The sequence below is a fragment of the Colletotrichum truncatum genome (genome assembly GCF_014235925.2).
Source record: "Colletotrichum truncatum strain CMES1059 chromosome Unknown Contig_0003, whole genome shotgun sequence".
Taxonomy (NCBI): Eukaryota; Fungi; Ascomycota; class Sordariomycetes; order Glomerellales; family Glomerellaceae; genus Colletotrichum; species Colletotrichum truncatum.
The window spans coordinates 5,316,398-5,340,136 of NW_027222400.1; the positions used below are offsets into that span (position 1 = coordinate 5,316,398).

The 23,739-nt window shown below is 50.5% G+C and overlaps 10 protein-coding genes across 10 annotated transcripts; 5 read left to right on the forward strand and 5 right to left on the reverse strand.

The window, feature by feature from the left end:
- Positions 1–570: 570 nt before the first annotated feature.
- On the forward strand, positions 571–2,958 carry CTRU02_206322 (ankyrin repeat protein; the record flags this gene model as incomplete). Its single annotated transcript, XM_036728082.1, has 2 exons — positions 571–998; positions 1,059–2,958. The coding sequence occupies 2 exons, from the start codon at positions 571–573 to the stop codon at positions 2,956–2,958; spliced, it is 2,328 nt and encodes a 775-aa protein (XP_036580196.1).
- A 580-nt stretch (positions 2,959–3,538) lies between these two features.
- CTRU02_206323 (antiviral protein) lies at positions 3,539–7,837 on the forward strand (the record flags this gene model as incomplete). The annotated part of the gene is made up of 2 exons (XM_036728080.1): positions 3,539–3,657; positions 3,715–7,837. 2 exons carry the CDS (start codon positions 3,539–3,541, stop codon positions 7,835–7,837), a joined length of 4,242 nt encoding a protein of 1,413 aa, XP_036580195.1.
- Positions 7,838–8,083: 246 nt separating this feature from the next.
- On the reverse strand, positions 8,084–8,788 carry CTRU02_206324 (RecQ mediated genome instability protein Rmi1; the record flags this gene model as incomplete). The annotated part of the gene is made up of 1 exon (XM_036728081.1): positions 8,084–8,788. One exon carries the CDS (start codon positions 8,786–8,788, stop codon positions 8,084–8,086), a length of 705 nt encoding a protein of 234 aa, XP_036580194.1.
- A 429-nt stretch (positions 8,789–9,217) lies between these two features.
- CTRU02_206325 (uncharacterized protein) lies at positions 9,218–10,210 on the forward strand (the record flags this gene model as incomplete). Its single annotated transcript, XM_036728079.1, has 2 exons — positions 9,218–9,727; positions 9,800–10,210. The coding sequence occupies 2 exons, from the start codon at positions 9,218–9,220 to the stop codon at positions 10,208–10,210; spliced, it is 921 nt and encodes a 306-aa protein (XP_036580193.1).
- A 355-nt stretch (positions 10,211–10,565) lies between these two features.
- On the reverse strand, positions 10,566–11,760 carry CTRU02_206326 (NIF3-like protein; the record flags this gene model as incomplete). The annotated part of the gene is made up of 3 exons (XM_036728078.2): positions 10,566–11,242; positions 11,296–11,471; positions 11,528–11,760. 3 exons carry the CDS (start codon positions 11,758–11,760, stop codon positions 10,566–10,568), a joined length of 1,086 nt encoding a protein of 361 aa, XP_036580192.2.
- Positions 11,761–13,232: 1,472 nt separating this feature from the next.
- CTRU02_206327 (bolA-like protein C8C9.11) lies at positions 13,233–13,698 on the forward strand (the record flags this gene model as incomplete). Its single annotated transcript, XM_036728077.1, has 2 exons — positions 13,233–13,320; positions 13,457–13,698. 2 exons carry the CDS (start codon positions 13,233–13,235, stop codon positions 13,696–13,698), a joined length of 330 nt encoding a protein of 109 aa, XP_036580191.1.
- A 297-nt stretch (positions 13,699–13,995) lies between these two features.
- On the reverse strand, positions 13,996–16,392 carry CTRU02_206328 (AP-2 complex subunit beta; the record flags this gene model as incomplete). The annotated part of the gene is made up of 3 exons (XM_070204697.1): positions 13,996–14,862; positions 14,885–16,091; positions 16,163–16,392. The coding sequence occupies 3 exons, from the start codon at positions 16,390–16,392 to the stop codon at positions 13,996–13,998; spliced, it is 2,304 nt and encodes a 767-aa protein (XP_070061801.1).
- Positions 16,393–18,255: 1,863 nt separating this feature from the next.
- On the reverse strand, positions 18,256–18,976 carry CTRU02_206329 (cupin domain protein; the record flags this gene model as incomplete). Its single annotated transcript, XM_036728075.1, has 3 exons — positions 18,256–18,602; positions 18,660–18,717; positions 18,806–18,976. The coding sequence occupies 3 exons, from the start codon at positions 18,974–18,976 to the stop codon at positions 18,256–18,258; spliced, it is 576 nt and encodes a 191-aa protein (XP_036580189.1).
- Positions 18,977–19,380: 404 nt separating this feature from the next.
- On the reverse strand, positions 19,381–22,037 carry CTRU02_206330 (DNA ligase; the record flags this gene model as incomplete). Its single annotated transcript, XM_036728074.1, has 2 exons — positions 19,381–20,973; positions 21,027–22,037. 2 exons carry the CDS (start codon positions 22,035–22,037, stop codon positions 19,381–19,383), a joined length of 2,604 nt encoding a protein of 867 aa, XP_036580188.1.
- Positions 22,038–22,540: 503 nt separating this feature from the next.
- Positions 22,541–23,521, forward strand: CTRU02_206331 (eukaryotic translation initiation factor 3 subunit; the record flags this gene model as incomplete). Its single annotated transcript, XM_036728073.1, has 2 exons — positions 22,541–22,707; positions 22,987–23,521. 2 exons carry the CDS (start codon positions 22,541–22,543, stop codon positions 23,519–23,521), a joined length of 702 nt encoding a protein of 233 aa, XP_036580187.1.
- Positions 23,522–23,739: the final 218 nt, after the last annotated feature.

A 23,739-nucleotide genomic window follows, 5' to 3' on the forward strand; every position in this document is an offset into this window, starting at 1 on the left:
GGGTTGGTTGTTCAGCCATCCATTGGTGATGGCATCCGGCATGAAGCTTGAGAATACAAGGGAAAAGACGAAAAAAGGCAATAAAGAAATAAAGTCATAAACTGTCAAAATGACAAAGATAGTACCGCTAGAAACAAGCTACACTGGGCTATCAAGCCTTCATTGATGGTGAGAGTTTCCAAGTAGCAGAAGTATTGCATATAATAATAGTTACCTGTTGTGCACTCGTGATGACCGCTTTTGTGGCCATGCCCCCCAAGAGTCCAGTAGAGCAATGTCTCGGGGGAGGGGCTGGACATGGGTCGTTGTCTGTCGATCGCGGAGAGAGCAGGGGAGGGAGTACCTTACCTTCTAATAAGAAGGGTCCTGAATAAATCTCCGTGCTGTCGTCAAGTACAATTCGATGCATCTTCAGTTGTCAAGTGTTTCCAGCCAGGTAGACTGTCCATAATCCGCATAACATGTGCCTCAACACACGATTGAGGCCAGATTTGATCGACTCCCATATCCCGAACGACTAATCATAAAATCTAATCGATATTGCGCGGAACTTTGCCCGACAGCAACATCATGGACCCCCTAAGCATCGCGGCGTTTACCATGACGCTCATCGGCGTGGCTGGCAAGGTCGTCGAAGGTACTGCCAAGTTCGTGGAAGAAACCAAAATGATTGATACGAGTATTCGCGACTTCCATGAGACGATTCGGAATCTTTATACTGCGTTGCGTAACGTAGCTAGGATTCTCGATCAGCATCCGACTCAGTTTCCGTTTGAAAGAGAGCATCATCAAGATATCTTCCGCATTCTCAAGTCATGCAGCGGAGCACTTGAGAGATTGCGATCCGCGCTACCGGAGCTGGCTCAAAACCCGGGGCCGATTGCGAAAGCTCGCGCGAGTTTCTCTGCTACACTGAAAACGAGCGTCATACGAGACCTCGTCTCTCACATTACCTCGTACACCCAGGTCCTTCAATTAAGTCTCATCACTCTCTCATTGTAAGTAGATCAAGTTGAAGTGTGAAAGCCTTGAACAGCCGGTTCACTAACACTAATCAGGGGTTCTGTCTGGAACCAACAAAAATCCCAGGACCAGATTCACGTAGAGATTAGAAAGTTGACTGACGCCATTCGGTCCGCCAATCTCGCTTCGCGTGCTCCTGCAGTGCCGCGAAGGCCATCAACAGAATGGGATGATGACGACGAAACCAGAGTGGAAGAAAACTTGTCAGTAACGAAGGAAATCCACGCATGGAGGATGTCAGCAGATGAGGTCGCAGCCGCAGTCACGCTTCATGATGCTGAGAGAGATCCATCCATACTGTCATTCGGCTCATCGTTTACCCAATTGCCCAGTGGAAAGGAACACAGCTGGAAAGAGACAATGAACGACGTCGATTCGGATGGTTGGGACCCAGAGCCTGAACGCAAGGATGGACCGAGCAAAGAGATTCTGAAGCATCAATTTGAGGCCAACCAGGATATTGTCAACCAACTGGTAAAGTGTGGCATATTTCTACGAGCATCATTGTACCAGAAACGGGGCATCGAACTCCGAGAACAGCTAAGCCAATCGGGCCTTGAAGACATATTCACCTTCTCAGAACAAGTTATTATGAGAGAGAGACTTGCCGAGATTCTTCTCTACTGTGAGACTGAGGACGAAACTGTTGAGGCGAAGACGATCCTCCAGAAACTACTACAAGAGGAAGTGAAGCAGCCAGAAGAGGAAAGGGATGACAAGCGCCGCAGTCGACTTTATCACGACCTTGGAAACATTTACATCAAGCTGGGGAATCTGAAACAGGCAAAGATCTTCCTGAGTCGAGCTCTCGAAGGCAGGAAGAATGAAGTCCCCATGCCAGTAGACTTGGTTATGGAAACCGCCAACCAGTATATCAAAGCCTTGCAACTCGCCGAAGCCTTTGACGAAGCTCGCGGTGTGAAGAATTGGGTCGAAACAGACGTCATGCCGCTGACCAATAGATTTGTTTCACCACCTCTGTCGGATCCAATATCGAGCCCTCGAAGACAGTCCGCGATGGGAGAACTCTCCCTAGTTTATGCATGGTGCAGCAAGAGCGGATTTGACATTGACTCGCCGAGCGGGTTCCACTTTGATGTTTGCGACTTCATGACGAGCACATCACCCCTCCACAAGGCTATTCAAGACGAGAACGTGGAAATTATGGCCCTGATGATGGGCCATATTACAAGCCTCGAGAACGGCGGCAACGTTGGTCTGCCAACGCCATTGCTACTCGCTGCTTCTACAAGAAACCGTGAAAGCGTTGGCTTGTTGCTGAGGAATAATGCGCGAACAGATGTGAGGGATAGTGCAGGAATGAGCCCCCTGCACCGGTGCCAGAGCGAGTCTGGCGGTGTGAATGTTGCCCAGCTTCTTCTCGACCACACTCCTAGTCTTCTCAACCTGGTTGACAACTCGGGCAAGACAGCGCTATATATGGCGTGCGAAATGGGAAACAAGGGGATGGTTCGATTTTTGCTGATTCAAGGGGCAGACCCTAATATCTGCCATCAGGCACGGAGGGGTTCGGCATCATCTGCGCTGGACGCCGCCAACATATGCACTCCACTGATAGCTGCCATCCAAGTGGTGGCAACAAGGAGTTCTCGTAAGATTGCCATGATTGATATGCTTCTCTCTCACGGAGCAAACCCGCACCTCACAGATGCTAGCGGGAGAAATGCCTTTCAGGCGGCGAACAATTCTGGGTTGGCTGGATCGGAAATCAAGCGGCTCCTTCAACAACACGCCCAGATACCAACTCGTAAATCGAGTGACGCATCTTCATCAACTGTCTTTACGCGGTCTTCAACGTCGAGCGAGCGTGTAGCCCAAGGCCAATCTGGGCAGCACCGGCGTGGACTGATGAGGTTTCTGAGCAAAACCGACTCGCATCATTCAGGTGTTGAATCAGTCCCAGAAAGGGATTAGGCGAATGGTTGATATGTTTGATACACGCGATGATTGATTTGATAAGTTTAGATACCCCTGCAAGTAATCGAATAAGATTCTAAAGACAGGACCCGATCGTATGCCATAAGGACATGTTGCTGAATCATTTTTGGTCCACTAACGGTTGTGTACTTCATAGGTTGTTTGGCGGCGAATGCAAGTGTCCTAAGATGGTAAGCTGATGGGAAAACGGCAATGTGGAACTTAGCGAATACCTTATCTTATCGGGTTGTCACAAATGCTCGAAGCGGGGCATGATGTAATAAGGGAGGCGTTGGTGGGGCATGCACTTTGGAGCACTCATCACAGCTCATCACAGCTTCTCACCCAACACAACCAGCGTGTGCATACGCTAGAAAGAGCCACAATAGACTCGACCTAGCCTCAAAAGCTACACCCGCGCCTTCATTTGAAGTTCTTAATCTTTTGGCCGGGTTTTGCCCCTCTTATTGCCTTTTAATCTCGCCGGTCAACCGTCTTCGAGCTACGAGCAGTTAGGTGGTGCCCCGCCATCAGAAGATCTCACCTTCATGATTGAGGATACCTCTCACTAGTCACAATGTCAGGGTCCAAGGCTGCGCTCAAGGCAATTGGCGACTTTGTCAAGCAACAAAAATGGGACGATGCTATCCAGAAAGCAAGCGAGTTTCTTGAGCGCGAACCCAAAAACTACCAGGCGTATGGGACTTTTCGCTGCTCCTGCTCCGCTTGCAAGGCTGCTAACTCGAGTCACAGAAACATCTTCTTAGCCTTCGCGCTTGATAAGAAGAGCCGAGTAGACGAGGCTGAAAAGGCATATAAAGCTGCCGCAGCGCTCCGGCCAAAAGAAAGCCAAGCATGGCAAGGCCTTATCAAACTCTACGAAAAACAGGATCGCAAGCGCATAGGAGCGTATCAGCAAGCTGCAGTTAGCTTGGCAGAGATCTACCGGGACGCTGAAGACATGTATAAGTGTCAAGACGTCATTGATAAGTTCATAGATTTTGCCAGATCTCAGGGTGACACCAACCAGTATGTCGAGGCTCTGAGCGTCATCCTCCCAGGAAGCCCTATCTATCCTGCTCTCGAAGGCAGAGTGCCACACCCTGCCAAGACGTACGAGACGATGGCACAGATCATAGAAGCCGACGAGAAGAAGCGCATCAACACACTCATTGGCGAGCGAAGGACAAGAATAGGAGCGCGCTTAAACGAAGTCACATTGGAAGTGAAGCGCGAGGTGATCAAACAGAGCAAGCTCGAGTGGATTTACCAGCAACTGATCAATTGGACTAACGACGACGAGCTGCGGCGGAGATATGAGGAAAAGCTTCTGCAGTGGTGCTATGATCGTTTGTTAGTTGCACCACTTGGCCCCGAAAAGGGCCAGGCCTTGCAAGCTGTCTTGAAACTAGCCCTCGACATGGTCATTATCAAGCATCCGTTCAGGCTTGCCTGGGAGATCGCCATCAACTGGAAGGATGCGAAAGAAATCAGAGAATGGGATATCAACATGTTGAGAGACTATTGCACGTTTTTCCCGGAAACCGACTTATATAAAGTCATCACTGGCTTCCTGACGAGTACCATTTCCCCATTCCCGAAGCCAACACCCGCAGAGCTTGAAGCAGAAGAAACCGAAGAAGAGAGTGAGGATGATGAAGGAGGAGGCGTGTCGATGGTTCCGTTGACAGAACAGGATAGAATTCTGATGATGACTGATGGCATCACCACCTCGGACTCGCTTTTCGCTCACCGTCTGATGGGAGAGTACTATCAACATCTCGAGGAGTATGAGAGCACTGCAGAGCTGATGCGGAAGTCTATGGAACACCTCAAGGCGGAGAGGACCAAAACTGGAATGACCTTCCAAAACACCAGCGATGCCTTTTCGTTGTATCTAGGCACAGCCCTGGTATTTTACCATTCCCCAAGAAACCACGGCGAGGCCAAGAAGCTATTTGAAGAGGTTCTTACTCATGATCCTTCGTCTACTCCCGCACTGATTGGTATCGGCCTTATTTACGAGGAGGAGGAGGACTATGACGACGCTATTGACTTCTTTGGCCGCGCGCTACAGAGGGATCCAAATAATCTCCGCGTCAAGACCGAATCTGCCTGGGTTCAAGCACTGAAAGGGGACTACGAAACAGCCAAGACTGAGTTGGAAGCTTCCCTTCCTCTGATTGAAAAACTCACGCCACCCGCAAAGGAATTGCTCGCCCAAACACAATATCGTCTCGGTTCCTGCATATGGAATTTGGACTCGTCAAAAGCAGCTCGCAAGAGCCGCACAGGCGCTTATGCTTACTTCTTGGAGGCCCTGAAGAACAATCTGAATTTCGCATCCGCCTACACTAGTCTAGGTATTTACTACGCTGACTACGCCAAAGATAAGAAGAGGGCTAGACGATGCTTCCAGAAAGCTGTCGAACTTTCGTCCTCTGAAGTGGAAGCTGCTAAACGCCTTGCGCAATCGTTTGCGGATGAGGGTGATTGGGATCGCGTTGAGTTGGTGGCTCAGCGGGTGGTTGACTCCGGAAAAGTTAAGCCACCACCAGGTTCTAAGAGGAAGGGTATTAGCTGGCCCTTCGCTGCTCTCGGAGTTGCGGAACTCAACAAGCAGGGCTTCCACAAATCTATTGTGTCTTTCCAATCGGCTCTTAGAATATCACCTGAAGATTACCACTCCTGGGTTGGCTTAGGGGAAAGTTACTACTCCTCAGGCCGATACATTGCCGCAACAAAGGCTATTCTGAACGCGCAGAAATTAGAAGAAACTGCGCCGAAGGAGGTGCTGGGAGATACCTGGTTCACCAAATACATGCTTGCTAATGTCAAGCGTGAGTTGGCTGAGTTTGATGACGCCATCGGACTTTACCAGGATGTTATTGAGGGCCGGCCCAATGAAGACGGCGTCGCTATTGCTTTGATACAGACCATGGTCGACAACGCACTTGATTGTGTGGAAAAGGGTCTCTTTGGTAAGGCAGTGCAGTTAGCGAAGGATACCATTGCCTTTGCGTCTAATGCGGCTGTTAGTGTGGTTGAGACCTTTAACTTCTGGAAGTCACTGGCGGAGGCTTGCTCTGTGTTCTCTGCAGTGCAGAGCCGCGCGGTCGATTTCCCAAAAGAAGCGATTATGACTCTTCTTGACAGTGGTGACAAGCAAGCCTACGACACATTTTCAGACGTCGACAATGTTGGCACTGGGGTTATTTCCGCAAAGGGCCTTTTCTCCGAAGACGAGAGGCTAGGAGTCGATCTGACGAGATGTATTCATGCAACGATACTCTGCCACAAGCGGGCCATTCATGCGTCGGCAAATGACTTGCATGCTCAGGCTGTTGCGTATTATAACCTGGGCTGGGCAGAGCACCGAGCTCACATCTGCCTGCCTTCAAGCATCCGGAAGAAATCGAGCGTATACCTCAAGACCGCAATGAAATGTTTCAAGCGTGCTATCGAGCTCGAGGCTGGAAACTCGGAATTCTGGAACTCATTGGGCGTCGTTACGAGCGAAATCAGCCCAGCAGTCTCTCAACACTCGTTCGTCCGAAGTCTGCATCTTAATGAGCGAAGCCCTGCAGCCTGGACGAACCTTGGAACTCTCGCGCTTTTGCAGAATGACGTGCAATTTGCCAATGAGGCCTTCAACCGGGCTCAATCAACAGATCCTGATTACGCACATGCTTGGCTTGGCCAGGGCTTTGTGGCCCTCCTTTTCGGAAAGACGAAGGAGGCAAGAGGTCTGTTCACTCATGCGATGGACATCGCAGAGTCTTCCTCTGTCCTTACTAGGCGTCAGTTCCCCGTGTCGGTGTTTGACCATATCCTGACAGCGACCTCTGTCAACATCACCTCTTTAATCCAGCCTATCTTTGCTCTGGGCCAACTCAACAGCCTGAAGCCCCAAGATCTGGCCTATGGACACTTGTCAACCATGTTTTTGGAACGGACCCATGACAATGTGAAGGCAGTGGAGATGTTGGAGAAAATCTGCAGTATCCTGGAGGCCGACTTTGAAGTGACCGAATCCACCAAGGCTCTCGCACAATTCGCGCTTGCAAAGGCTGATTTGGCGAGATCATACCTGGCATCCGGTTCCTATGAACAGGCTATCGAATGTGGCGAGATGGCCCTCCAATTGAGCAGTGACGAATCTGACAATGAGTTGACCAAAGAAGAGCGGAAGAAGGCACGTCTCTCAGCTCATTTGACAGTTGGTTTGGCGCAATATTATAGTGAGGATATTAGCGAGGCACTCTTGTGCTTTGAAGCGGCACTTGAAGAATCCGACGGCAACCCGGATGCTGTGTGCCTCCTTGCCCAAGTCCTATGGGCCAACGGCACAGAAGAATCCCGTGAAAAGGCTCGAAATTCGCTCTTCGAAGTGATTGAAAAGCAGCCCGACCATGTCCAGTCCGTCCTACTGCTCGGTGTTGTCGCAGTTCTTGACAACGACGAAGAATCCATCGAGGCAGTTGTGTCCGAACTGGAGGGTCTTCGAACCAGCGACAAGATTTCGGACGCAGATCAGTCTCAGATTGGTGAGGTGCTTGGCGCCATCGCCAAGCTTGGAGAGACAAGCACAGACGAAGACGTCCAGACCCAGATCCAGAGGGATATAATGTTGTACCCTAACCTTCCTCATGGCTGGTCTAATCTTGGAGACTTCAGTGGGGAACAGTACCCTGCGGAGATGGCGTTGACAGTGGCCAAGAAGGGAATTCCGCCGCGGGGAACACTCGAGGCGGCGGATCTGGCCAAGGCGTACGCAGGTACTGGTGTTGCTGCGGATGCTCAGACAGCAATTTTCTTGTCTCCTTGGACTGCGGACGGTTGGAACTCCCTGCAGGAAGTTGTTTCTGGAAACTAGATATGCTGCATTTACTTCTACAGTTGATGTCAATGAATCCGCCCAGACTAGGCAGAGGCAAGTGTTTGGGCATGATAGAGCATTAGGAGAAAATAGATCGCCATGAGAGTTATCTGACATGGTTGTAAAGCACAAAGTTCCAGGCTGGTGACCACAAATTGTTTCCCAACGCCTTCGTCGTCTCAACAGCTAGTTTATAGGTATCAAAATTTCTAAGCAATACAATCTCCATCTTCCTATATCCCACTATGCCCCTTCGGCCCCAATAGCTTCCTTTAGTCTCGCAATTCTCTCCTCGACCCAGGCCTTCTGCCAAGCATCAACTTTTCCACCCAACATCACGCAATTGTCCGGCTCAAGCAACACTGTGCCCCTTGCCACAACTGCCCCAGCCTTGAGCATAATCTTCTCTCCGATGTTCGTACTCCCGATCCCAATCTTCTCAATCCGCCTCAGCTCAACGGCATAAATTTTCTGACCCGTGCAATCCTCCAACACAAGTCTATGCGTTGCATTCTTCCTTTGCTGCGGCTGAGGTTGTGCTCTCCCAGAGCCCTCATCGACATTATCGTATTCGGACTCCTCTGCCGCAATCCTCACAACTCTCCGGCCGGTGGTTTGCTCCCCACGCGCTATGGCCTCTAGCTCCTCTACCTGCTCCCAGCGCGAGAGGCTCAAATTCTCAACATCGAGGATCTGGCAATGAACATTCTGGGAGAGGATCGTCTCCGGAGTGGTGGGCCTTGGAGGAGGAAGATGTGCTGTAGAAGAGGGTTCGATGAGACCCGGAGTGGTAAGATTGGATGCGAGGAGACGTGCTTTGGCGGTCGCAATGAGTGAGGGGAGCGGGGGAGTTGGAACGCGGGATGTCAAGGTCGTAATCCAGGGGATTGAAGGCACGGGGAAGGATTGAGACTGTAGCGCGGCGCGAATTTGAGTTGCCAGGTCCATTTTCCCGGTCACGTCTGTCTTTTTACATCTCGAATGCTTCGTCTTTGTTGTGAGTTGACCGGAAACTTTTAGCTCTGGAAGCTTGCGGGTTCCATTGCAATTCTTCCAAAGGCGGGAATAGCTTCAGTGGGGTACCTACCCCAAATTCCTGGGTCGTGTACCCCTCCACTGTAGATCTCCGAAATTAGCATGTGTCAACTAGCGCAGCCTCGCTGAACAGCTGAAGTCCAGGGGCCAACCCCACAGGAGCTCTGCCAGCCTATCGCCTGCATCCCCGTTTTCCCTCGACGCTGTAGCCTTGCCAACCCCGAAACCCATCGTCACGAGCTTCGCGACAGATTGTCATCAACTTGCGACAGCCTTCAATTGGCTCTCTTCTATAGAATCTCTCTGTTCAGTCAATAGCACTCTAAAAGCCACTTCAGAAAAATGTCTACAATTGCATCTCCCCGCGAACCGCCTGCCCTTACAAGGCGCATCTCAGCCCAGCCACACACCCCAACGTCCTCCACCAGGCCTTCCCTCGACGTCCCGCGCTCCCTCACAAGCTCCCCAAACCCAGGTTCTTCGGCTACATTCGGTGCTCCAGCGGCTCCAGGAGCAGCTCCTTCTAAACGCGCGAACCGTGCCGCCCTCCGCGAGTATTACAATCTCAAGAAAGCCGGTGGCGCCGCTGGTCCTCCGTCCTTAGAAGTTACCGACGATTCTTCCGAACGCGGTGCCGTAGAATACTCCGAAGTTCCTCCTAGCGAGCTGGATAATCTGTCTTTCGATGCGGAGGCGTATGTTCGCAAGGCGCTGGCGGAGAACAGCCTTGACGATCTGTTGAGAGTGTACACGCGCGTGCTGGGCGAGATTCGGGCTCTGGATGCGGAGAAGAAAGCTTTGGTCTATGATAACTACTCAAAGCTCATCTCTGCTACAGAGACCATTCGAAAGGTGAGTGTCCTTTTCTCCGATTTTATCCCTGGTTGGTGAGATGTGGAAGCACGGCTGAGACGAGATAAACAGATGCGCGCGAACATGGACCCGCTGAACCCAATGGCTTCAACACTTGACCCGGCAATTGCGGGCATTTATGCCCAGGCGAGCTCGATTCGAGAGGCACTGCGCAAGACTGTTGCTGCACCTGACTCAAAGGAAAGACAAGAAGAAGCGGCGGCGGCGAGGAGGAGGAGAACAAGACAACTTGCAAAAGAGGCGCTAGGAACACCAGAAAAGCTGAGAAAGCTGGTTAAGGAGGGCAAGATTGAGGAAGCCAAGAAGGAGTGGGAGATGCCTCGACGATTATTAGAGGTCTGGAAGGAGAAAGGGCTCGGCGGGAAGGATGTTTTGGACTGCCTTGAAGAGGGGGATGCAGCATTGAGGGGCGGTACTGGGGACAGTAGTGTGCGGACGTCGAAGGATAGCGGCATGTCATAAGCATAAATTGTTCCGCACAGGACTGGGTGTGTGGTAGATGTTTCGATCATAGCGAGGGAGTTTTGGCGTTGAAGACGAGTCATTTTGTGGTTACAAATTAGCAGAGATAATCGGAAGAACTGAACGATGTCCCAATCATCTCAGCTGCATGCTGGGTGGGTGTACGTTAGTGGGCTTTTCCGTCGAATATAGCTGTTATATACAACAGAGAGAGATATTAGTACTTTCACGCCGGCTACCCATAGATACGTCGACGAGTGCCAATTGTTGACAGCAACAGCTCAAAGACGACGTTCACTTTTCTCTAAACCCCTTTTCTTCTGCTTTATACTCCAACGCCCCTAAAGAAGCCCACTCAAAGCTCGGAAACATCAATAATGTCAAACGGATCCCGATCCGCCTCGCTCACAAGAACCTGCACGCCCGCCTCCTTCTGCTTCAGCTCTTCCTCCAGCAGAGGCTTCATCACCTCCTTGAGGTACCCTCTCTCCGAGTTGCTGTGGAAGACTGTCACAACAGTCTTGCCCTCCTGCACTGCCTTGAGCGCATTATGGTGGCTCATCTCGCCAGTGACCACCAAATCAGCCTTGGCACTCTTGACAACATCCCAGCCGCTGCCCGCACACACCGCCACGGCATCTACACGTGCGGTTGAGATCCTTGCTGGATCCGGGCTCGCAACCATGACGCGGCGCATGCCTACACGCTCCGACACGCGGCGGATAATAGTCGCCAGTGACTCGGGCTGACGGAAAGTGCACAGCAGACCGTACCCAGAGCCCTCAAATCCAGCAGGAGTTGCGGATGGTGAGATGGGCGTGATCACAGTGCGTTCGCTGGGCGTCGCTGACGACGAAGACACAGGCCCGCCGGAGACAACATCGCCAAGCCAAGCATTCAAGCCATTAGGGGCAGCATCAATAGCAGTGTGCGGGCAGTAGACCGCAATACCTTGCGCTGCAAGACGAATGAGGGTTGCCTGCTGCGGGTCTTTTGTGGTGATGGATTTGAGGCCAGAGAAAATGAAGGGGTCTGTTTAGTAAGTGATTAGATAGGATTGAGATGAACAGACGCGGGAAACATACGATAGCTGACGATGACACTGGCGTTTTTCTTGATGGCCTCTTCGGCAACTGCATAGGTGAGGTCATTGGTGAGTAGAACGACAGGGGATTTAGCCTGGCGGGACTCGGGGGTTTCGATGTTGCCTAGAAGAAGACCGACATTGTCCCAGCGCCTATCAGCAAGCTCTTCGGGGTAGCTACAAAAGACATCAGTGCATGATCTCTTATATGTGAGTAGCAGTTACGGTCTTACTGCTTCTTCATGGCCTCCACGACCAAGCCGGTGAAGCTAGGCGAAGAGTACTTGTTGCTGGCCGCCATTTTCAAAGTAGTGTGAGGTGTCTGAAAAAAAGGGATCGTGGAAAATGGCGCTTTGCAGGTCTGTCTTGCAAAACTTGTTTGGGATGGATGGAATCGAGGTGTGAATGCAACCCCGCAGGCTTGTGGACTTATATGCGTGGATGCCCTTAAAAGCTTAGTCCTCATGGACGGGAGAGTGGTCCTGAAGCCAGTGAGCATAGTGCAACTTTGAAGCATTCAATACGAATGGACGCACTCTTTGAGTAGCTGGTAACCCTTTTTACAGAAGCCTTTAGCTTTTAAACCGGAGTATTTAAATGTTTTCACAAGATGCAGAAGGCAAATCCAAGTTGATGAAATCTCTGGTAAGTGCATATCATTTGTTTCCCTTATAGAGGAAGCCAAATAGATGTTGGTGGCCTTACATAAGCCCCGTAAAGACACTACCCCACTCTCACGTCATTTCTTGCTCCCAAATGCATTCACAGAGTTGGTATTGCAAGCCACCCTTTGGCTTTCAAGGGAACCAATAGAAGAAACGTTTCTGAACAAATCACGCCTGGCCTGGGTATTCATCAGCATACGAAAGGCCCCGTCCCATGTCGATATCCGTTGACATTGAGTACCCTGCTTCAACAATCCCATATCCGATCTATTGTAGTGGGCAATATGACGCCCTCCCACCCTGATGCGAGGTTAGATATAACCTCGATTTAATTTCTCGGTTTCGAAACATCCTGGACATTGTGTTCATTTTCCCTATTTCCTGTGAAAGGCCCATCATATTTTCCTTGGAGAGCTTTATCTTGCAGGCACAAGTGGCAATTAAGCTGTCAAGTCGTCTATCATTATCCAGGCCTAACTAGAGCCTCAACCACACCCCAGCAGGCTTACGTTCCCACTGCTACTTCAGGCGAATTTATATTGCGCTGGGGTGATGTTTGGCTAGTTTGGAAGCTTTGAATCGATTCAACCACGAAATCCACTGCAGAGGCCATGGATGTGTTAGAATCAAAAGTTGACAGGTTTGAGAAGAATCTTTCAAGTAAATTTGGAATGTGTGACATTTAGATATCGCCTTGAATGAGGGAGTTTATGATGGTATATGAAAAGGTAGTATCTCGTTATAAAAATGTGAAAACATCGCTGTATCAATCGGACAAGAACCTGCTGAATCGGTCTTTGTTGAAGCTCTACTCCTACCGTTTGCGGCAGGTTCGAAACAGCACCCTATGTCGACATCCAATCCCGGAGTGAAGTCCATACCAAGGCAAAGAATGAAAGCTTATTAGGTGCAAAAACCCTTGCCAACTATGAGGAAGCTTAAAAAGAATGCGTACCTCGTTCACTGCATAACAGTAGGCAAACTAGCCACAAGCTTGACATGGGCAAATCTGTTGGCACGGAGGTGGGGCCGAAGCTTAGCTAAGCACAAGTCGCAACTAAGTACTTTGCTGTGGTACGGGACGAGGCCACTACAATGACGGAACCACGCCGACAGGACCTCATTGTGACCCCACCATCTAATCAATCTAATCAGGCCTGCCCAAGCACCTCTGATTTTCAGCAACTCTCCCAACCGCGACTAACTTGACCCTGTTGCGCAAAACCACACCCCCGCAAGTTTCTTTTCTAGAGACATTTCACAAACAAGCAAAATGTCGAACCAAATATCAGAGGCCTACCTAAAGGACGCGCTCACTCAGCGCCTTCAGGCAGTCTTTGTGAAGGTGACAGACATGTCTGGTACGCGATCGAACCCCTCGATCTGCCGCATTTCCCCCCCACGTCATGCCCCGCCGTATTAGAAATGCGACACCGGCGCAATTGCGACTCGTTCTTCCTCGCGGCCAGCTTGTCACTAACACATTTCTTTGCTTAGGCGGCTGCGGCCAATCCTTTACCTCCCTAATCGTTTCCCCCCTCTTCGAGAAGCAGACCTCCCTCAAGCGCCATCGCCTCGTCAACGCCGCGCTTAAGGACGAGATCGCCAGCATCCATGCCTGGAGTGCAAAGTGCCAAACCCCTGACGAGTGGGAGCGCGATATGGCAGCTAGCAACGGGAATGACGGTCCGCCGTTGGACGGAACAGTCGATGGGAGAGTGCAGGGTGTTGCCCAGTGAAGACAAAAGAGCGTCATATAATGCATTTTGGTCTACAAGGTTGTGAAACATGGTATAGGGCGAGGCATGAGTTCAGATACGATTGAAGGTTCATCATCATCACGATCTCGGACGGCGCGATAGGTGTTTGGACCAAGACACCACTTTTTGAGTATATACATTTGGTTTGCAGGAAATGAATAAAATTGAAGCAGGCTTTTCGTGGCTTCGTTCTTGTCATATATCAACCTATTTGAATTTACTGCGCCTAAACAGCATGCCTGGAGCCCAGACGAAATAGCCGCATTATTCACAGATCTAGAACAAACCCAGCAAATCCTCGTTCGTCTTCTTCCCGCTGCCTTCACTAGGTTGTGACTGCGGGTCCTGGGTCTGGTTCAATTGCATGGCAGCCGGGAGCGGCTGGCTCGATCCCGTGTTTCCAAAATCAAGCCCGGAGAAGCCGTTCATCAAGTCATTCATGCCACTACCGCCGCCAGGGCTCATGGGGTTCGCAGCCGATTGCTGCTGCTGCTGCTGCTGCTGCTGTTGAGGCGGAGGGGCGTCAAACAAGCCCATCATGTCCGCCATGGCACTTGAGGGGGCGCCACCTGAAGGACTGGCAACTCTGTCTGGGGTGTTGATGTTGCTGTTCTGCTCAGCTGATGCAGGGGCAGCGCCATCGAAGTCAATGTCCAGCAGGTTTTCGATATTGTTTTGCGATGAAGCATTGCCGTTTGCAGCTGCCGCTGCCGCAACCGACGCTGCGATCGGGTTTTCGGCCGCCTCTTGCCGTTGTTCGCGGATAGCAGCACGCTGGATCTCGTCTGCTCCGAAGCGGCCCTTGCCGACGAATGATTCCGGCGGCTTGTGGTATACCGAGGCCAGGGTAGAGAGCTCAGCAAGTAGTTGTTCCAAAAGAGCGGGAGGGAGGCTGGTCATCGTTGTAGAAATAGCAGGCTTTTGTGAGAGGATGATGCTCTTGGCGACATCCAAGTCGCCTGACAACAAACGCCAGTAAACATAAGCTCTGTCACGAATATCCGGATTGTCGTTATCTGTTGTGGCTGACTGAAGAACCTTCTGTACCAGACCTTGGTTATTGCCAGGTTTTTTCAAGAAGAGCTTTACAACTGCTGTAAGGATTTGGAGTTGCGTCTGCTTCAGATCAGTCTTGCGTTCTAGTTAGGAGAATGTAACGACGAACCTGTGTGAACTCTTCCATGAAACCGTCCACAAAGCTTTCCAGAATCTCGTCGGCATTGTTGATCTTTTCCGCATACTCTCCGACGATCCAGATCAGGGATCCTCTTGCTGTTGGCTCGTCAAGCTCATCAATATGCTGGCAAAGTGTAGGAATAACGCCCTCGTAGCCAGGGTATTTTCGGAGAATATCCTTAATAACCACAACGACCTCTTGCACAACGTAATTGACCTTGGTAGCAATCAGATCCAAAAGGGCATTAACGCACTTTTGGCTAGCGCTTTCGATCTTGATGGCGACCTGCCCAATCGCCTTGACTGCTCGCTTGACGAAGTCCATGTCGACCTCAAGAGCGTACTCCTTCAACTCGGCGAGCAACTGATCAAAGTTCTTGTCGTTGGCTATCCGAACCATGATTTCGAGCTTCTGAAGTTTAACGTATGGGGGATCGTTATATTTGCAGAAGAAGACGCGGAGCTCTTTGCTAAGGATATCGGGCTTCGCCTGGAGAAGAAGGTCGATGTTACGGAGAGCGACGTACTGAACTTCAGGGGCGGAAGCTACTAGGGTGACCAGGGGTGGTGCCATCTTCTTAAGGTAAGACCGCACCAATTCCGAGTTAATTGCTTTCATGTGGGTAAAGACAACCTTGACAGCTGCCAAAACGACACTGGGGTTGACGTGCTGGAACTGCGGTGCTACCCTCTCACAAATGTGCTCAGACTCCTTAACATCCACAGCGGGATAGTCGGCTAACGTAGTCAGAATTGTGACACGACCCCATTCCGTACACTCGTTCAAAGCCATCAGCAACTTCTTCAAAGTCGCTGGGGTTACCACAAGCGCTCTGGTCTCCGGTGCGGTTTCGGATATCTCAGACAGAGCCTGAACCGAGTTCGCGACGACCATGGGATTCGGGTCACCGATCAGTTCCTGTAAGGACTCCAAGAAGCCGTTTTCTATGCACATGGTCGGATTCAGATCGAAAAGTTTGGCCACGCAAATAGCAGCTGTCTTGCGAACATATGGCGATTCGTCTCGTAACGTCTTCCGTAGCGGCTCTTCCATATAATCTACCATCTTGTCGACTCTAATACATCCCATCGTCCGGATCGCCAATGCCCTAATGAGAGGATTCGGGTCTTCGGAGTCTTGTACGAATGTGTTGACGGCAAGGATACAGAGATCGGGGTGCGACTTTGCATAGTTCCTTGAGCTCCCATCAGCACCTTGCTAGCATAATACTTGCCGTTTGAATCCGATTGTAATGCGCAAACTCACATCAGATATAGATAAACCAGCTTCTTCTGGTCGAGATCGCCCGTCGCGATATTCTTCAAGACGTCAGGGAATAAGGCTGACACGTCCTTGCCCAGCGTCATCGCCATGATCGTCTTCTGGATGGATTCCTTGCGCTCGTACGCATATTGAGAAACAAGTCCTGCCCGCAACTCGAAAGTCTCTCCCTTCCTCGGGGGAGCAAAGGCTCCACGGATGCGATTGACCGCCATGGTGTTCGATGTGTTTTGGTCGTAGAGGGGCTCGATAGCTGAGGTTAAATGGACGAAGGATGGTGACTTGCGTCACGAGCCAGTCGGCGGGTTAGGGGAGACAGCCAGTCCTACGAGGACGTGGACAAGCGCATCCAAATCGGAGACGTCGGTGGTTGACAACAGCCTGTTTCGTTCGTATCGTCGGTGTTTTGTAGAGATGCAGCAAGTGCAGCTCAGGGAATCTGCCAAGACGATGAGGTGGTCGAAGAAGTACCTGCCAGTGGAATGGCCCCCTAACCTTAATCCCGGCCTGGCCAGCCTGGCAGTGCCAGGTGCTCAGGCACCCCCATTTCGCTAAGTGAATGGACCTCATCCCTGGATGCTCCACAATCTTTCCATGCATGTATCGGGTCGCTGGTCGCTGGTGATACTCAGGTACCTACCTACATGCATCTCAGTCTTGCTTTCACATCAGTCACTCTCGTAATTTCTCCTCACACAGCACCTCACTTCTCAATCGCCTCTTTTACTGGTTATTCTTTTTTGCCGAACTACTTGCCATCAAAATACAAATAAAGCGCTCTTTTTTTATAGTTCATCATCCGCAAGTCAAGACGCCTTCTGAGTCAAAAGACGTAAACAACCAGGGTCACCATGGTAAGTCATCACAGTCAAGGCTCCTAGTTCTACCTCTCATTCTGATCACCGTCGCCAAGGCAACATTGCCAAATCTGCGTCGCCTATTCATTGAGGCAAGGTCAGACGACGAAGAACGGGAGGTGTCAAGAAAAGCTGTAAGTCCGGTCGACAGCTTGTAGTTGCTCCTAACTCACGAATTGTTCATAGTTTTACAATGCAGTGCTTTTCATGAGCTCAGTAGCCGTCTTCAGCTTGATAGCTCAAAGAATGAACGCAACTAAATGAATGTGCTTGCTGCCATGAATTAAGCTCCGTCAATCACCAGGGTGCTGGTGATCTTGGCACCAACAACACCCAGTCTATGCAGAAGCAAGGCTGGGTTCTCGGTACAACATCCACGAGAGGGCCAGAAACATATACATCCAAATCGAACTGGATATGGTGTTCAATCCTCGACTATAGACGCCGCTACGAGCTCGGGGCACGGCCGGGTATATCCTCAACGCTATCAGCGATCTGCTTGATGATCGCGTATAACTCCTGTCGACGTCACGCTTTCGTGTCTTCGAGTAATGAAAGCCCGGTGGGGTTGCTTAGCTTCTTATGGTGAATAAATGCCCGAAAACTGGCTGCGGAATATGAAAGGGAAAGTTAGTATGACAAAGGAAGCCGTCAGCAGTATGGTTGAGGGGACAAACGGTTGAAAGAAGAGACTCCAGTCAAAGACTGAGTACTTGCAGGGAGGCGGTTCAACTGCACTCCTGTTTTTTCACACTTGGAAAAAACATCTGAAGCTTTCCACTATCACTGAATCCCAGTGCAACATAGCAAAGAAGCATGAATATAGGCCAACGAAGAATGTACATGTGAGGAGAGCGATGTCGAACGCTGTCCAACAATTTGGATTTACCAAACTACATGCCTAATACTACTGATAATTCTGAATATAATCAGTTATGTAAACTTTGCTCAACGCCTCTTCACCATGGCAGTCATGTACCTAACCATGTACACCACCGAAGATGTAAGAGAACCTACAAGGGCAAGATTAGCCCAATACTACATATGAAGTCTATTGTGTAAATAGTACAATTGTATCCCCAACAAATATTGGTACTTTTACATTGGCTCCTCAACATCATCATCTTTTAAATGTTTGATCTTCCACCCTCTCAAGCTCGTAAGGAGTAAGCAAACAAGAACAGCCCGATTCAATTGAGTATTACCAAATTTTTCATCACATTATCCTCTAACACTCTTCCATATCTGCACCAAGGGTCCATCGAGCCCATACACAGGATCGCAAGGAGGCACAGGCACACCCGCTACCTCTGCTACGAGATCCGGTTTCTCCATCAGGGATTTCTTTCCCATCTCAATACTATAATGAGGTGAACCCTCAGGATAGACGCCAATGTAACGGTACTCATTCTCACCCGATGCTTCTTCGCTTTCTGGAGTAGATGCATGTGCCACCCCGGCTGGAACAACCACCACATCGCCGGCATGCACTTCGCATTTCACACCGCTGCCAGTGGAATCTGAACTGCCTTCGCCAAAGACCAGCTCTGAACGGCCTTGGAAGATGCCTAATTTTTATTTTCCGAAAGATTAGTCAGGGATTTATCACCTGATTGTTGACTTACCATAGCATTCATGTGTATTGGGATGGAAGTGCTTCAGCTTTATAGTCCCCCAAGTGCCCTATTGCCGTTATAAAAGTTAGTGTTCTTCCAATGGTGTAATTTACCCAGATCTTAGTTGAAGAAGCGTTAGTTCAAATGACACCCACCTTCTTCACCCAGCCATTCCGCTGCAGCCGCTCAGACACACTTGTCTCATCCAGTTGCTCTCCCAAGACGTTTCGATATATAAGCACAGGGAGATCATTGTTAGGACAGTGCGTGGTGCGCCTCAACAAATAGGTCTCTGGCTTCGTCTGTTTTCCGTTCGCAGCCATCATGTAAACGGCGCCAGTGGGTTGTGCGATCACTGAGTCGGGCGGTTGCCATTTAACTAACGACCCAATCGATCTTCAAGATGACAGGCCCCATTATCATCACTTTCTTATCACACGCGGCGGCCGGCCATCGGAAGACTCTTCGGGAAAACTGTACAGGAGACCTACTCCGTCATTCTTTCCTCAATTGCATGGTTCAATGCCAAGCTTTGACTACCAGGTGGCGGTACGCGGGTGCTCCGATGAAGGAGGAAGCTCCAGTTATCTCCGAATGCATGTAGATCCCTGGATCGGCTCCGACAACCACTAATGACCGAGGCCTGCATGACGAACATGCAGATATGTTGGTATCTTTATTTCTCCGAGCCTCAGCTGATGATGACCTTACTCGTACAACCTTGCACACATCACTCCTCATACTCATTAACATCATCAACCGTACCCTCCTTCGACGGCGTCTTCGCTTCTTGCTTTCTCCATAGCCCAGCAAGAAACTCATTTGTGCTTGCCTCATCAAGACTTTTGTCCTCACGCTTCTTCAAGAACCTCGGAAACCGCAAACTCAGGCCACGATCCTCGCTCACCAGTCCAATGGCAGCAGTATAAGTTGGGCTCAGTGTGATGTCCGCAAATGCCATTTCCCACACTTCCTGTGCCTCGAACCATACATCAGGTTCCGGCCCGGAGTACTCGACGAAAGCAGGCTTCGTTGTTCGCGTGTTCCTCCGCTCGCCCGTAGTCTCTCCGTCGTCGTAAAAATCTCTATTGGCCTTGTAGAATGCATCTGTAAAACCGGACATACATTTGCAGACGACTTCGAGGGACCCGCTGTCCTCGTTTCGGACGGCCATAAGAATTGGTGACCACCATTTAGCTTTGCGGCCTTGACCGTGCCAGCCTGCTACTGGGATCATGTCAAGTGTATCGAAGCTTGAGCTGTAATCCTTTTTGACCTTAAGCCATGAGTCGAGACGTTTGTCGGGCTCATATGTAGCGAGGAGGGGCTTGCGACGACCTTTCTTCTTGGGACCTGCTTCTTCATCTTTGCCGGATTTACCCCTTTTCGACTTGGAAGGCGTCCTTGGTTCTTCGGCGATGTCTATTTCGGCTTCGGCTGTGTCATCACCCTGGTATGGGACATCGGTCAGATTGTCTAGAATCTTGACCATGATGCCTTCGCACTTGATATCCGTTGCCTGTTTGAAGAAGTCCAGCACAGCATCGGCATCTTGTGATGTTGCGTCCAGACTTCTAACCCAGGTGAACTGGTGGGGAACTTCAGTAAACATCGAGCGCAGGAGCTCGCGTCTTTCTCTGAAGGATCTGTCCAGAAGAGGCTGGCCATTCAGGAACATAAGATCGAATGCAAACATGCAGACATCAACCTGAATGCTGCCAAGTGCAACATCTTTACGGGCGCGGTTGGTCAAAGTCTGGAAGTTCTTCATCTCTCCAGTCTCTCTATCCACCGCAACTACTTCGCCTTCCATAATGAAGCTTTCTACCCCTTCACCACGGATCTTCGGCATTAGTGCCACCAAATCCGGATATTTGTCGGTCATAAGTTCCAAATGCCGAGAAAATATAGTCACTTTGCCCTTATCGTCGCAGTGAATTTGGGCGCGCTGGCCATCGTATTTGAACTCGCATGCAAAGTCTCTTCCCTGAAGTTTAGTGAGCATTTCGGAGAGGTCGCGGGTGATGCTACCCAGCATGGGCCTCAGCGGAATGTGTAGAGTCAGCCCGCAACGTAGGAGTAACTCGTCGCAAACGCCAATTTCTAACAAAACCGGCACAAGGTCATTGTAGTTTGGCCGTCGGGCAAAGCAGGCCTTCACTATTTCTTCTGGCCTACTCCACACCTCAGCCAGCTCCTCTTTCTTCAGCCTTTGCAGATCCTTCACAGATCGCAAGGGGAAGTCAGCTCCTGGTGGACGCGAAAGCATAAACGCTCTTGAGAGCGCGATCAACATAGTGGTTTTCACTGCGCCGATACGCAACTGTAAGAGTTGTTAGCCTGGTCGAAATTGTAAAACAATAGGGGCACTCTCACATGCTGGCATAGCGTCCGCACGATATATCTACTTTCTTCGCCGCCCCTAGCATCTTGCAGAAGCCGGTCAACTATCCTCTGCTTGGCTTCCCCACTACCCTGGCCTTGACTGTTGGCGATTTTGACCAGAGATTGATAGACGGCCTTGATCGTGAGCGGTTTTGGTTTGCGCAAAGTGAAGCTCTGCTTCTTCTTTGCCTCGAAAGCTACATCGCCGGCATCGCCATACTTGTCGTATATAGTTTTCAAAGCTCGACTGTCTAAACCGCAGACTTGTTTAAGTGCCTTGGATATTGCTGACCCGCCCAGGCCAAGCTCTAAAGAAATATAAGGAGGCGAGATAGCATTTGTGGCAAGCCACACAGCTGGTAGCAGACTATCTGGATCTGCCTCGATCAAGACTCTGATGCAGTTGACGAGGGTATCTACAATCTTGATTCGGCTTTGCGTACCATTCACAAGGACAAAGCATCTAGTCAAGAAGGCATACGAAGCATGCCCACCATCTGTATCCCAGTGCTCTTTGAGTTGAGGAATGAACTCTGATGGGTCAAAGGTCAGAGGGCTTTGATCCAATGGAATAGTCGTTGATACGGTATCTTCGGCGTTAGCTACCGAAGACAACGACAAAGTGTTCTTTGGAGCCTGTGGAAGAATGGAAATTGGTTTTGAGAGTTCAACAGCAGATTCTGGCGCATCTTCTTCTTCCCTAACCTGCGGGGTCGGGTCTTTTGCAGGCTCAGGGCATGGTGTTGAGGCAGCCCTCTCATTCTGCACTTCGGCATCCCACTCTGCTTGAAGTTTCCTTGCCAGCTCCTCATCTGTCAATACAGAATGCTCGCTATTTGATCCAGTACCATTTACTGTGGCTTCCGGTGTTTCTTTTCCAGTCTCCGTTGGCTTTGAGTTGCCATTTTGTCTTTGTTTTGAGAAGAAGTACTCTAGACCCCTCGACGGTGTTGCGGATGAGGATTGGTCGTTAAGCTTCCGCTTCTTTGTTGGGCTCGGCATGGTGTCAAAGGTCAATGAGCGAAAGTGGCCGAAAGAGCCATATGCTTCACAAGACAGAACTAACAAAGCCAGACAGTAGGGAATTCTGATTGGTAATGAAAGATCTCTAGAGAGCTGTCAACATATTTGTGTCAGCACTTAAGAGGCCTTGAATGTATTGCTTGCCTGTCGAGGCCTTCTCAGTCAATGACGCTTCACCATAGTGTTACAGGGTCCAAGCTCCCTGCGATGGATTAGTCATCAAAAAGTATATGCCACTCCAGCTGGGGTTGAAATTTCGGCTACACCTTTTGCCTATGACCGGCGCTAAACCTCATTCGTTCACCCAAGCGACTTTCACACAACAATCCGCCAACTTTGAGAAATCTTTCCCAGGTGGCCCCAAAGTGTGCAGAGAGCCCCACCAAAGCGGTTTTCTCTCTCGAACCCCCTCCACGAACCTCGAACTCCCGACACCACCACCCAACCCCCGTGATACCCCCCCGCCCAGACAACCAGCAACCATGTTGAACGGCGAAGATCCGCCCGAGCGGCCCGACTACATTGTCAACATCATCAATGGCCTTGAGAGGTACAACCCCGAGGCCGTTGTCACCCTTGAGGCCTACCTCCAGGAGCAGTGCGAGCAGAAGTACTGCGACTGCAACGCGAACCGGACACTCCTGAAGCTGTGAGTTTACGCCTCCATAGCTACTGCGTGACTTGAACGTCAGCAGTTGCTCATTTCTCCCGTTGTCCTTCATTGGTCCTGCACCGGTTATATGATGACCAAAACGTTTCCTATTACCTGACATGCGCCGGCCCGGATTCTACTTGAACCACCGATCGCAAAGGAAGTCAACTTTGGTGATTACTGAATAAAACCTGGAATCTCTCTGGAGCAAACTATCAAGAAGAATGCGACAGTCCCGAACACGTTCGCTAACGATTCCTCCTTCTCTCTGTATAGGTACCAGCTGAACCCCGACCGCATGAAGGATGAGGTTGCTACCAACATCCTCGTTAAGGCCATGACCCAGTTCCCCTCGCCCCAGTTCAGCCTGGCTCTTCACCTGATCAACGCCTCTGCCGCTGCCCAGGGTGAGCTCCACGAGGCTATCACCAAGCTGCGTACCCTTAACGGCCAGCTCGAGGGTGCCCAGTACGCTCGCTTCTGGAACACCATCGACGGCGATGACCTCTGCGCCGACCTCATTGCCGACATCTCCGGCTTCGAGGACCTTATCCGCAACAACATCGTTGGTCAGATCTCTCAGGCCTTCCGCGAGATTTCTGTGTCCCAACTGGAGTCCTGGCTCGGCCTGAGCGCCGAGGCCACCGCTAAGTTCGTCTCCGAGGTTGCTGGCTGGACTGTCGGCGACAACGGCGTCGTCACTATCCCCCGCAACGCCGAGAACGAGGCCAAGAAGGCCGAGATCAGAGAGGATGTCAACATCGACATGTTCTCAAGGGTTCTGCGGAGATCATGGGAGGAGACTGCCTAAGGGGAGAAGAAATCGAAAACTGGTGAGAGGATGAACATCAAGGGGATGAGCAAGGGTGCAAAGGTCCCTTGGCTGCTTGACGGCTCCGTTAATGGAGTTAGGGCTGAACGAGAGCATGGCGGCAAAATTACCGGCGTTCAATGTGACTTTGGAATTGGGAGCCATAGAGGATATCCCTGAATATGAGACATGCCATAAATATTTGAGATGTCGTATAA